This window comes from Rhipicephalus microplus, chromosome 7 (assembly GCF_043290135.1).
Source record: "Rhipicephalus microplus isolate Deutch F79 chromosome 7, USDA_Rmic, whole genome shotgun sequence".
NCBI lineage: Eukaryota > Metazoa > Arthropoda > Arachnida > Ixodida > Ixodidae > Rhipicephalus > Rhipicephalus microplus.
In genome coordinates, this window is record NC_134706.1 from 119,117,792 (window position 1) to 119,131,491 (window position 13,700).

The 13,700-nt window shown below is 45.2% G+C and overlaps 1 protein-coding gene across 2 annotated transcripts in view; it reads right to left on the minus strand.

Moving 5' to 3' along the window:
* The window catches only part of LOC119185144 (fatty acid synthase-like), a 234,243-nt gene that overhangs the window by 131,660 nt on the left and 88,883 nt on the right, over positions 1 to 13,700 (minus strand). For both annotated transcript variants that reach the window (XM_075869607.1, XM_075869606.1), the window contains exon 11: positions 4,240 to 4,443. In XM_075869607.1, coding sequence (XP_075725722.1) covers positions 4,240 to 4,443 — 204 coding nt within the window. The remainder of the gene's footprint in view (positions 1 to 4,239; positions 4,444 to 13,700) is intronic.

Here is a 13,700-nt window from a genome sequence, read left to right on the forward strand (position 1 = left end):
AGATGGACATGAACGAGCATTGTAAAAAGGGCTGCTAATCATCAATGCAACTTCCTAAAAAATGACAGCCAAATAATACTGCTCCGAGTGATTTATGACAACCACATGATGTAAAAGGAGGAGAAATGCCAGTTTTTCTATTCCGGGCGATCTGCGAGGCACATGGGTGCGGGAGAGGTCCATCTTTTCCCTTGATCAGCACCTAATCAAACAGGCTCGACGACCACATCCCAATTCACGGAGATCAAGGGTTTCCCAAAAGATGCTGCTGTAAGCCGGAGTCGCGCACGCGTGTTCTAACATTCGTAATAGAACCAAGAAAAAAAGACGAAAAAACTCTAATAAATATTCAAATTCATCGTGCTGAATGAAATATAAATACTTGCTCGCTAGTAACTCCCACAAGAGTGTAAAAAGAGCAATTTCAGATTTATTTATAGGAAGGAGGTGGCTGAAACCACCTATCCATCACTGTGGGAGTGTGCGGGCACTGTCTGCGTATATAGAGGCTCTCTTGCAAAAGAATGGAAAAACGTGCATTTCGTGCGATAACTGGTTCGAAGAAAATTTATGACGAGAGATCTGTGAGAAGAAGTAAATTTGAATAGTATGAACCTTTAAAGAAAGAGGTAGGCACTGCGAAATGATTTTATGGTGTTTAGTAGGCACATTATCAAAAACTCAGACCTTTCAACGTTCGGCTAGATCAGCACGTTTTCACTATTTTACGATAGTTTGGACCGCTACGCAGATATTTCAGAAAAAAAAATTGTGAGTGGCAATCAGGAAAGTGTACTTGAGACTGAATGACAGTTCGACTTCGGTCTCTAAGTGTGAGTCGCTTCTGCATCATTGTTTTGGCCACCAACCAGCATCCCTTGGTATTCGCGCTTCAGAATGTGTCAAGCAGAGTGACAAAAAATGCCAGCAAATGTAAGGTAGCTTCTGGGAAAAAAATTGGCCCCGGAAACGTAACGGAATGTGCAAGGAGTGGACGAACAATCTCACCGCGGGCTGGTAGCAGCAGCGACTACTACGTGTAATGCCGGAAAGTAAAAGGCGGTTGTCATGCGTTTGTTTTTCCCTTAGAAGTGTGCAAACGGTGGTACTGACAACCAATTGATTGATTGATATGTGCGGTTTAACGTCCCAGAACCACCATAAGAATATGAGAGACGCCGTAGTGGAGGGCTTAGGAAATTTCGACCACCTGGGGTTCTTTAACGTGCGCCCTAATCTGAACATGTGACCCACAGCATTTTCGCCTTCATCGAAAATGCAACCGCCGCAGCCGGTTCATGATCCCCCGACCTGCGGGTCAGCAGCCGAGTACATAGGTCACTAGACCACCACGGCGAGGCTACTGACAACCGAATCGAAAAGAAATAAAATTCTATTCCATAAGTCTTCGAATAATAGGACTACAAATTTCAAGCCAAGCCTTCAAGGCTGCGATGGTTTATTTGAAGTACATATTCGAAAACTTTCGCATAATACATTACCTTTATTTTTACCCCACCAAATATTCATGCTACGGTAACCTGAGGAGAGGTAAGCCCTTGTTTAGCAGCAAGGACAGCAGCGAAAACTGCTTTCGAGGTATAGTTTTTGATAGTCTGATGAACAGAAGAGTGACATCAGTGGCAAGGTATTACTTTGTATGAAGAAAATATATCCAGCAAAAAAAAAACGAACACTGGAAAAGCCCACTGTGTGCTAGTCGCGTTTGTCAGGATTACAAATAAAGTTCCTTGACCCATTCATTCACAGAAAATGGAAAACACAGAAAAGCAGCTATGCTACCAACTGTTTATTCACGAACGTAAATAAACAGTTGGTGGCATAGAGTATGCAATCATGTGGTTGCATATTCATGTTACAAACTCTTTTAAAAATTGGAAAAATGCAATAAACTAACGTACAATCAATGTATGTAACCTTTGAATTATCATTCACTCCAGATCATGAAAGGAATTGCAGGAGATATTTTTCCTTCCTGCCCAACGCCACAGAGCTTTCACGGCAACATTCCTCGCCAATCATCGCAGTGTGAAATGATTCAAGTATTTCCCATGCATTTTTCTTCCCTGTTTCCTGTGTTCGTTTTTTATTTTGATATATTTTCTTGGCGCAATCCACTAACTAGCCCCACAAGAAGTGGTATTCGCGGGGCTTTGTCACCAGTTTTAAAATACTTGAAAGTTGAATATTGTGCCATCATTGAAAATCGCCATGAAGCTTGGATAATGGTAGTGGGTTGAGAGCACGTTCGTATAGGCTAGAATGGAGTCTTAAAGGAAGAATTTTTTACTCCAGTGAGGAGTAAAGGTGCGGCAGTCCCGTAAAAGCTTGAAATTTGCACACTTTTCCAAATCAGTAAATAAAAACAACAAAAACATGGCCTTTCGCCCTTCCAACTTTATCTTACTTGCTTGCTTTGCACTTGGTGCCGCTTACTCGAAACGTATGCGAAGGTTATTGTGTAGTTTTGGTATAATAAGTTTTATTGAAGCACCGAGTCATGAAGAATGCTATTTAGTTTGTTTTTTTTTAAATTCTCTAATTGGACACAACTATTCTTGCTGACTGTCTCAGCTGCTACGGCGAAATACAGCGTATATCTTTTTAAAGGATAAAGAGAATGCGCACTTACCTGCACACTGTATAGCCTGAATATGTGACTCTCGGCTTAGTGAGATTAAGATAATAGGCAGAAGCAGCAAGACTTTAGCGCCAGAGTTATTGTAGGCGTTTCAGACGAAGAAGAGGGGCACGGGTTGCATGCGTGCTAGACCTGTTTCACTTTAAAGAAATGAGATTCAGCGTCTTGACACGCAATATTTAACAGTGTTCTTTTTTTCGATTTTCGATGCATGCGCGCTTGCGCAGAGAGATTTAATCTGGTGCGCTGCTTTTGAAGTTGAGTGCCCGAACTTTTTCCTAATTCCTACTTCTTTTTTTCTGCTTAGTGTTTTTTCAGGTTTATGCTTTTATGTACTCCATTATTAAACCATCTCTTTCGCTACAGCCAGTGGTCCATAGTAGGAGAGTATTGTTATCTCGCCCCTGCTAGTAATTTAGGCTTAATAGCTCTTGTCAAAAACTGTTGATTAATGCACACGTGGGGCCTAAATCTAGTTCATCATTGCCCTTTGGGAGGCAAATTATCAGCCCTGGTAAGCACTTTCGGGTGAGTTCAAAAGAAACACACTACATTTGCGTGTTTTTGCTCACTTCATCTATATTTCTTTGTGCGCAAGTTCAGTGAGAGTGATTGCATAATGACACTGGGGTAAGTGGCTATTCGATGAACAATATGAAACTGAATATCTAGTGGCGTTCGTCATTCGATAGTGCACTAGGGGTCCATTCACTCATAGTCCATCTTTCGGAGGTGCGTTTCCTGTATATATGCATCAGCCCACGGCGTCCATGCGGTGATGCTATTGTCTTTCCACTTGTATCTAGTGCTTTGGTTTTACGTGTTCTCCTTACAACTGCCGACGCTGTTAGCAACGCATGGCGCAAAACGTACCGGAACATGCAAGAAGCTTCGCAACTGCTGGAACTCATTCTGTTAATAGTACACGGGGGAGGCGAATACTGAAGTTTAATCGAGAGTTCTCGTGAGTACCATCACTGGAGCCTTAATGTTCCATGACGCATGTATATATGCCGACGCACCTCACCACAAATCAGATCATCGACGACTGATGCTTCGTTGACAGCTATCAATGTGGAGCGTGTATTGCTTGTATAGCGTCAGACTTCATTGCCCGGGCACACGTTACCCTGAAAGAATGTTTCACCTAAACCAGCCGACTGTTGGCATCTTCAGCGTCATGACAACGTTACACTATACACGCACTGCGACGGATGTCAGAGATGCATTTTTTAGTGAGTCTGGTTTACAGCATATACCATGCCTGGAATTGAATCGAAAGCCTAAATTTAAAAAAAGAAACATACCGAAAACTTCCGAAAGTTCACACACGAAACAATCGTGCATTAGCAGCATCCACCTGATGACGAGCATAGGTTTCTAACACCTTATCAGGAAGCTTTGTTTTTCAGTCATTCGTCATGTCATACAGAAAAAGTGGGGGGGGGGGAAGCAAACTTCAGCAGAGCACAAAATCTTCCAAGGCTTATGTATCTGTGCCCAAAATAGTGATACAGAAGCTTTGAGTAAGGCCTAAAACTATATTTGAGCACTGTGAACACTGGCATGCCACTCACTTGCAACAGGCAATGTGGTCCGATCTCCAACAAGATAGCGTCCTTGGGCACATGCTTGAGAGCCTCGGCGAACAGCACTGGGTTTACGAAGTTGTTCGTGTGGTACTCGGCGGAGCATAGCAGTGCGCCAGGTTCTTCCCAACGGCTCTCAGGCGCTGTCGTGCTGATCCAGCGCTTGCTGCGTGGCTTTGGTATAGGTATAATCTGCTCCAGAGCCAAATATTCAATGAATGAGCTCAGGGTCATCAATGTCAGAAAGCTGACGTTTTATGTTATCTGAATTATATGAAATTTTAGAGTTGAACATCATAAACGCACGATATGATTAGTGGAGGGCTCGGGAAATCTCAATCACACGGAATTTGTTACCGTGCACTAAAATTTTAGTACATGGTGCTCAAGCATTTTCGCCTCCATTGAAAATGCGGATGCCATGGCTGAGATTCGATCCCTCGACATTATGTTCTTTTTCTAGCCCATCGTGATGTATACTCACACCTACGTTACGAAAATGACCAAGTAGGTCTTACTCTGTCTTTTTAAACTAACCTAGAACTACTCTGATGGAACTTTATGAAGATAACGATTTTTTTTCTAACATAGGCTACCATAATAAAAGTTGCATAGCTGAATGCCTGGCGAAAAAGAAGAGAATAATGGGCAGCCAAACATTTTCACCACATGTTTTACCACAGGAAACAATATGTATTTGCCGGAGACCACTCAAAAACGAATTAAATGGTTATATATATACTTTATTATATATATATATATATATATATATATATATATATATATATATATATATATATATATATATATATATATATATACCGCCACCCAACTACTAAGCCATACTTCTAAGCAAATACACACTGACGACGCCACTCGCACAGCACAGTAAACCCTGGAACTTTCTCAAGTTTTTTTCCCAGCGCACTTTTTCATTTTCTTCTCTCTTTTTTTCTGTGTTAGCCGTTCTTTCCCTCTCGTTTTTCGCTCAAAATACTATAAATGTAAGCGCGAACAGAATGTACCCTTAAAACTGTCGAATCAAACACTTCCGTTGTTACCAATCTCACGGAGCCTATACTTCACTTATTGCAACGCTACGGTTCTTTTCCTTTCGCCAGCATGCATATATATATATATATATATATATATAAATATATATATATATATATATATATATATATATATATATATATATATATATATATATATTTATATATATATATATGTATATATATTTATATATATATCTATATATATTTATATATATATATATATATACATATATATATATATATATATATATATATATATATATATATTGCTACGGTGAGATGCCTTTATTTACAAGAGATGATGAATGCGAGGGTCCAGGGATCTGGCAGATCATCGCCCGTGCCAACCTCGTTCTCCTCTACTTCCAAGCGTCCCCTCAGCATCATAGCAATTTCCCCTTTCCAGACCATGCCCACCGGGCGAGTTAGGCTTCGTTAAGATGATGATAGCGTTTTAAACGGGCAACATGAACGACGTTGATCTTGCTTGAGCGGTGGCCAGTTGACAACAGCTGAGATATCATGTACGTGACATCGCTGAGATGTTCCAGGACAACAAACGAACCGGTGTAGTTGGCCAGAAACTTTTGGCAGAGGCCGCGCTTGCAAAGCGGCGTCCAAAGCCACGCCAAATCTCCTTTCTCAAACGATACGTGCCAATAACTTCTGTTGTAACAGTTCTTAGAGTGTTTCTGGGAGACGAAAGTTAGAAGGCAGGCCATGCGCCAGGCCTCTTCTGCGTGTCAAATGGTTTCGGCGAGGGTAAGTTGATCAGTCTCGGAAAAGGGAAGAGTAGTGTCAAGAGCTGTGCGTAGAGCAGATAAAATGGACTGTATCTCGTTGTTTCGTGCCGTGCAGTGTTATGGGCGAAAGTTATAAATGGCATGATTGCGTCCCATGTTTTGTGTCCGGAATCAACATACATGGAAATCATGTTGACGAAAGTCCTATTAGTTCGTTCCGTCAAACCATTACCCTGCAGGTGATACGGGGTAGTGTGACGAAAATGGCACGAAGCAAGACGAAGGAGGTCTTCAACGACATCGGCAAAAAATTGTCGCTCGGGATCACTGATGATGACACAAGGAGATCCATGGCGTAATATAACGTGCGATAGCAAGAACTGTGAAACTTGAGTGGCCATTGCCGCAGGAATCGCCGCAGTTTCGGCGTAGCGTGTGATGTAGTCAATGCCCACAATAACCCATCGGTTGCCGTTCGTTGATCGCGGAAAAGGGTGGGGCAGATCCACAACGACGATGTCAAACGGTGAACCAGGGGGTGCTATGGGATGAAGTAGTCCGGCTTGCGGAGTTGTAGGACGCTTGTAGCGTTGACGTTGCTCACCACTCGCAACGTATGCAGCCACACTTTTACGCATCTTCGGTCAGAAGAAGCGTTCTTGCGTGCGATAAAATATGCTAGAAAAACCCATATGGCCAGATGTTGGGTCACCGTACATTGCTCGAAGTACATGTTGTCGCAGACTTGTAGGCACAACTAGAAGTAGGCGAGGGCCTACGCCGGAAAAATTCTTTTTGTAAAGAACGCCATTCTATACGACAAAGCCATGTCGACCATGTGTTCCGGAAATAACAAAAGAAGCGAGACTGTTGTCACTGCGTTGCTCTCCTCAAAAAGTTGTTAGGTCAGGAAACAGAGCATCCACTACTGCCAAATATTCATCAAAGTTGTCAGCATCAGACTCGGTTGTCGGAAGAGGAAGCAGTGAAGCGCAATCGGCACCGGCATGACGATGACCGCTCTTGTAACAGACTTCAATGTCGTGGTCTTGCAGTCGTAACGCCCAACGAGCAAGACGACCAGATGGGTCGCGTAGTCCAGTGAGCCAACATCAAGAATGGTGGTGCGTGATAATCGATAATCGGCGTCCATATATATAGAAGGGAGAAACTTGTGTACGGCGAATATGTCCGCAAGACATTTCTGCTCTGTGACAGTATAGTTTCGCTCCGGTTTACTTAAACAGCGACTGGCATAGGCAACGACGTGTTCAGCAGCTCCATGGCGTTGGACCAAGACGGCGCCGACACCTACACCACTGGTGTCGGTATGAACTTCTGTGGCAGCAGATGGGTCATAGTGGCGAAGTACGGGCCCTGGCGTAAGAACAAACTTCAGTTGCGAAAAAGACAACTCGCATTCCACTGACCACCGAAAAGGTCCTTTCTTGTTGAATAGGGACGTCAAATGGTAAGCGCGGTCGGCAAACTTCGGCCCGAAGCAACGAAAGTACGAGCAAAGGCCCAAAAAACTTCGCAACTTTCGTACCGACTGAGGTTGTTTGAAGCTGCTGAGTGCAGCGACTTTCTGGGGGTCGCGTCGAACGCCATGCTTGTCCACCAGGTGACCAAAAAAGAGACTCTCACGGCTGCCGAAGTGACTCTTCTTAGAGTTCAGGGTGAGCTTAGCTCTCTCAAGGCAGGTGAGAACAATGTCTAGATGATGGTTGTGCTCATCGAATGTACGGCCAAAAATTATAATGTCATCCAGGTAGCAAAGACAAACTTCCCACTTTAGTCCACGTAATATAGAGTCTATGAAGCGCTCAAACGTGGCTGGAGCGTTGCATAAGCTAAAAGGCATTACATTGAATTCAAATAGACCATCTGGGGTTATGAAGGCCGTTTCCTCTTTGTCATTTGGGTGCATTCGGATTTGCGAATACCCAGATCTCAAATCTACGGAGAAGTGTGAAGCCAAATGTAAGCAATCGATCGCGTCATCAATCCTGGGAAGGAGGTTGACATCCTTTTTAGTAACAGAGTTGAGCCATCTGTAGTCCACGCAGAATCGCCATGTACCATCCTTCTTTTGGACAAGAATCACTGGGGCAGCCCAAGGGCTACACGGCACTTGGATAACCCTTTTCATTAACATTTCTTCTACCTGTTGAGCAATGACCTTGTGCTCCGCAGATGAGACACGGTACGGTTTCTGCCTGATAGGGTGCGCGGATCCTGTGTCAACCCCGTGTCGAGTACGCGACTCGGGTACAATATTTGCTCTTCAGTCAGCTCAAAGTCAAATATAGTAGCGTGCTTCGCAAGGACTTTGACCAAAGCTTGACGTTTTTCTGATAATAGCGACTTGTTTACCATACTCAGAAAGTTGGCTTCTGTATAGTGCGTTGCACGAAGAGGATCTAAACTCTCGTCGCTTAAAGATGCAATAAACTGTTTGCATTTTGTTCGAAGAGGGCGAGTCGCAATCCGCAGGGTAGCATGACAGGTTCATTTGAATAGTTCGACACCCATAAGGCCGATCGCCTATCACTGATCGACAGAACACAATGTGGAACGAGCACATTTTTCTTGGCGCAATTGAGAGGAATGGGCTCAACAAGAACATCAGACGTGCCGGCGTCCGAGGCAGAGGTGTCAACGCGAATGTTCTTCATCGAGTTGGGTGGCAAGGCAAGATCCCCAATGACGGTGACAGATCCTTGACAGCGCTTGGGATTGTCAGTAAATGCTCATAGCAAAATCTTGCCAGCACCGCAATCTACAGTAGCACCACGCTCACATGGAAAATCGTTCCCCAATATGATGTCATGGGTGGAGCTGGTTAGGAGAGTGAATTCAGCCTCGAACACCTTGTCGCCCGAAATGACACTAACAACACACACACCGATTGGGCACAGCGTCTCCCCGCTCGATGCATGAAATATGCCTCCACCCGTCTCCACCTATGCCTCCACCCGTCATAAAAACGGGTGGAGGCATAGGTGGATGTAGTGAAAAATGTCCGGACCCCGCCTGCATTGGACGTACCACCTAGTTTCCTGGAGGTGGGGAGGTGACGTGTTGACCAGAGATGGTGAACGGAACCGGCGTGTTGCGGGGGGCGTCAAGCTTCGCACGGAGGAAGGCAAATCGTTGCGTAAATTCTGGTGGAAATTGCGTCCCACATGAGTATCACTCTGGGTGGTTTGCTGAAAGCCGTCCCCAACGTACGCGTCCCGCATCGAGCGCATACCACCACGCGAAGGTTTTGTCGAGAAGAAGCTGATGATCCCTCGTAGTAGCGCTGCTGGGGGCGATGCCTCTGACCACAGAATCGAGCCACACGTCCACGGAAACCGCAGTTATAGCACACAGGCGCCTCACGCACGTCGCCAAACCTTCCACGAGGCGCCATTTACCCATGATCGTCCCACGAAGACACCATGGCAGGTGTTCTGGAAACCGCGGCGATGATGTAGGTTGTCAGTTGAAGGCTCTAGTGCTCATGATTGAGGCACATCATATAGCGTGGCATCGACGGCAGCACACATTGCGTCGTATGGCGGGAAGGCGTTGTTAGCATGTGCCCTCGGCGGGTTGACAGCATCACACCGTCCAAGTTCTTCGCGAACGATTTGCCGTATCATTTAGAAAAGATCACACGATGATGTTAGAGCGACGTCGACACTTGCAACGGTGGTGACGCTGGCAAAGCTACCGAATTTGGGAGCGATGCGCCTAGCCTCCAGTGTCTCAAACGTGCGGCAGTGTTGGATTACGTCCGCTTCAGATGCCAAGCTGTGCTTGCCGATGAGGAAATTGTAGACATCCTCAGCAACCCCTTTGAGGAGATGCCCAAGCTTGTCATCTTCTTTCATGCGTGGGTGAACAGACTCTAACAATTTCCGAATCTCTTCAATATACGTTGTGCAGGTTTCACCGAGGACTTAAGCATGCTGCATCAAAGTTTGCTCAGCGCGCTTCTTCTTCAGCACTGGGTCCCCGAAGCAGCTAGCTATCTCTTTCTCAAACGCTTCCCAGGTCATTATTTTTTATTCGTGGTTTTCAAACCACACCAACGCCGTCCCTTGAAGAAACAATCCGACGTTGGACAACCGGGAGGCTGCATCCCCACAATTGTATTTACTCACATGGTTGAAGTGTTTCAGCCATTCGTCGACATCTTCTCCGACCCTCCGAAAAAAGCTTCGTGGTACCATGTGTCGGGGCCACGAAGTGCCATACGAAGAGTGCGTGGTGTCGCCATCAGCAATCGGTTCCATAGAGAGTGGTGGTAGACCAGCCGGTCGGCGGCTTCGGCGTAGTTCTTGAGGTAGCGCTTCCGTGATAGTTCGCCTGGGATCACTCCGCTGTACCCCGCACCTTCCACCAATCTTGTTACGGTGAGATGCCTTTATATACAAGAGATGATGAATGCGAGAGTCCAGGGATCTGGCAGCTCACGGCTCGGGCCAACCTCGTTCTGCTTTCCTGCCACGCGTCCCCTCAGTATCGCAGCAATATATATATATATATATATATATATATATATATATATATATATATATATATAGATAGATATACTGCAACGCTGTGTTGTTGGTGGCAGAAGAAGCGAGCGTAGAGGTGAGTCACTGCTGTGGCCGAGTACGCGCCATTCGCTTCGAGTTCCTGTTGATAGTTTCCCCTCGCGACCGACTGTTGGAGGTGCTGCGTACTGCGACTGCGACATCTTATGCCTGTTATTCTGAACAAAAAGCAAACGATGCCAGTGCACTAGGCTCTGCTGATAGCCTTCACTGAAGATGCCGCCGCCTTCAAAGACTACCTTCCCAGTACGTTCTTTTGGCAAGTTCTGTGAGGGCAAAGTTTGCCACAGCCGCAACCCAAACGTTAGATGAACCCTACGCTGTTGTACTCAGTGTCATAAAAACACATCGCACGCCCAATTGACACCACGTAGATGCCAGTGGAGATGTGGTAGACAGACTCGACCAATTTGGCCGGGTCGTTGCAGTCAACAACTGGGACAATTGCCCTAAGTTGAAGAACGTCTACATCTCACTTATAGACGCGTCAAGGTTGTGATAAATGAACCACGAAGCTTCATTAACGAGTTGGCAAGAATTAAATCTGCAGCTTCACGATGCCTGCAGTAACCACAAACAAAAATATAGGAGGGGACAGGCACTATCTTCCCGCTTTAGCTCTACAACAACTAGACTACACTGCTAGTTGCAACCATTCACAACTAGCTACCCTCTACAAGAGCAATTAAAGGACAATGTCACCTTCGTCTAGCGTCCTGAGCTACCCTACGCTTCTACAGCCTTCAACACGCCTACAGACGCTACCGAGCCTTAGCCATTTTGAAAACGAAGCAGACACAGATGTCCACACTGATGCGTGTAAACTTTGATTCTAAGCTATTCTCGTACAATATCAAGATGGCGTGGAACGCATCATTGCTTACGCTAGCCGCACGTTGCCATCTGCGGAAAAAAATTACTGAACAACTGAAAGAGAATGCCTGGCGATTGTATGAGCTCATACGAAATTCAGGCCATACCCGTACGGACGCCCCTTCCGAAACGTCATTGACCTTCTGCTGGCTGGCGAATCTGCAAAATCTTCCGGGTCGTCTTACAAGTTAAAGCCTTCGATTACAGGAATATACCTCTCCCTGTTCGTAAACAGTGTGACTTCACTACGGGCACCCCGGCCACCATACCCTCTCTAGGAGCAGGTGCTGGTTGGCAAGAAAGTTCCGCCGGTGGCATCTTTCAGCATAGCAAAGCTGCGCGTCTGCATTCCTTCGACAAAAATTTCCACATTGCCGTGTTCCAAAGTCACAGCTTTTGAAGGAAGGGGGTTGCGGAAGGGCCACTGTTCATAGTGCGGAAATTCGCTTGTCGTAAGTGGATGGATGGAGAAACTTTATTTAGAGTACTGAGAGACGGGACTAGCACGCACTGGGCTTCATTAACGTAGATGGAAGTCATAAAAAAGTCTGATCTTTTCTGAAAGCGAACGTTTTGAATGCACATGGTGACTGCACTTTAAGCATTATTAGCATGGCATGGATGTAAGTTTATTGAATTTCCATCTTGGCATTTGCAATGCAGTTTTAAACGACGTACAGCATTGGCAGCCGCATGGTGTTGAGGTGCTGTGCGCGACGTCACGGATAAGATTCTCACTCATGCGCAAAAGCCTGATTGGAGATGAATGAAAAAAAAACTCTTGTTGCCGTGGGTTAGGTCGAGGTGAACATACCATCGTAAAAAGTAAAGTGAAATTCTGCCGCTGCGTTTTTCAATAACCCAGTGAAAGTTCATGTGATGTAAAACCCGACAACGTAGATTTATATATATATATTTATATATATATATATATATATATATATATATATATATATATATATATTTTTCTGGCACAGTAACCTTGCCGCATTTGACCCCTATAACGTGTTGTCGTACCTGTATTGCTTCTTTAGTCCTGATACACAAACTTCTAATGCGCATTGTCACTTCATAAGGATCGAGCCGTAAAAGTACAAAGTACATAAGAAACGAAAGTCTCTGCTGTTTCGATGAACACGAATCCGATAATACGAGTTATAGCTGTGGTGCATGTAGCGTTGCCGATTATCATGCGTAGTCGTATACATCACCTGGCGACCATGCACTCTTATTTTCTGCATGCCGCGCACACGCTGAGATGTACCAACTCGCCAATGATCGTGTCAATTGTATTTTCACCCTGACTAAAATGTCAGATCGTAAAGTTACATCAACAACCGGTTACTGTAACTGGCCCACAACGAATAACAGTGTTTTCGGAGAAAGGGTGCATCGCGTTAGTCACACTGCACACACCACGCACAATAGTCTTGGTTTCATCATCCGTAAACCATTCGTTCCATCATCCGTAAAGGTTAACCAATATTGTCAATGCCTTTCATCGCACACTACACGCCACAGTCAACACTTCACATTTTCCAAGACGACGCCGCTGTTCCTCAGACAGGCCGCCACGCGTGTTCACTTCTCCGAGATAAACAGCCAGCCCGCGTGGAAATAGTTCATCACGCACTTTACCACACACCTACATGTTTTCGGACACATACCGCAGCTAATGTGGCCACTTTGAGATTAATTTTTTTTTGAAATTTTAATCTCAAAATGTGGCCACTTTGAGATTAAAATTTCAAAAAGAAAAAAAAAACTTGCCCCAACAACAAGCGATCGCACCCCACTCAGGCCCCGCCGCGGCGGTCTAGTGGCTAAGGTACTCGGCTACTGACCCGCAGGGCGCGGGTTCGAATCCTGGCTGCGGCGGCTGCATTTCCGATGGAGGCGGAAATGTTGTAGGCCCGTGTGCTCAGATTTGGGTGCACGTTAAAGAACCGCAGGTGGTCTAAATTTCCGGAGCCCTCCACTACGGCGTCTCTCATAATCATATAGTGGTTTTGGGACGTTAAACCTCACATATCAATCAATCAATCACCCCACTCAGCCACCAGCGGGACTGTTTTGCCAACCACCACCTTGCACATGCACCGGTGACGTCATGCTGTGACGTACCCCTGTAAGATTCTATTCGATATAACCATAGTTTACAAGCCTAGAAAGAAACAAACCGATAC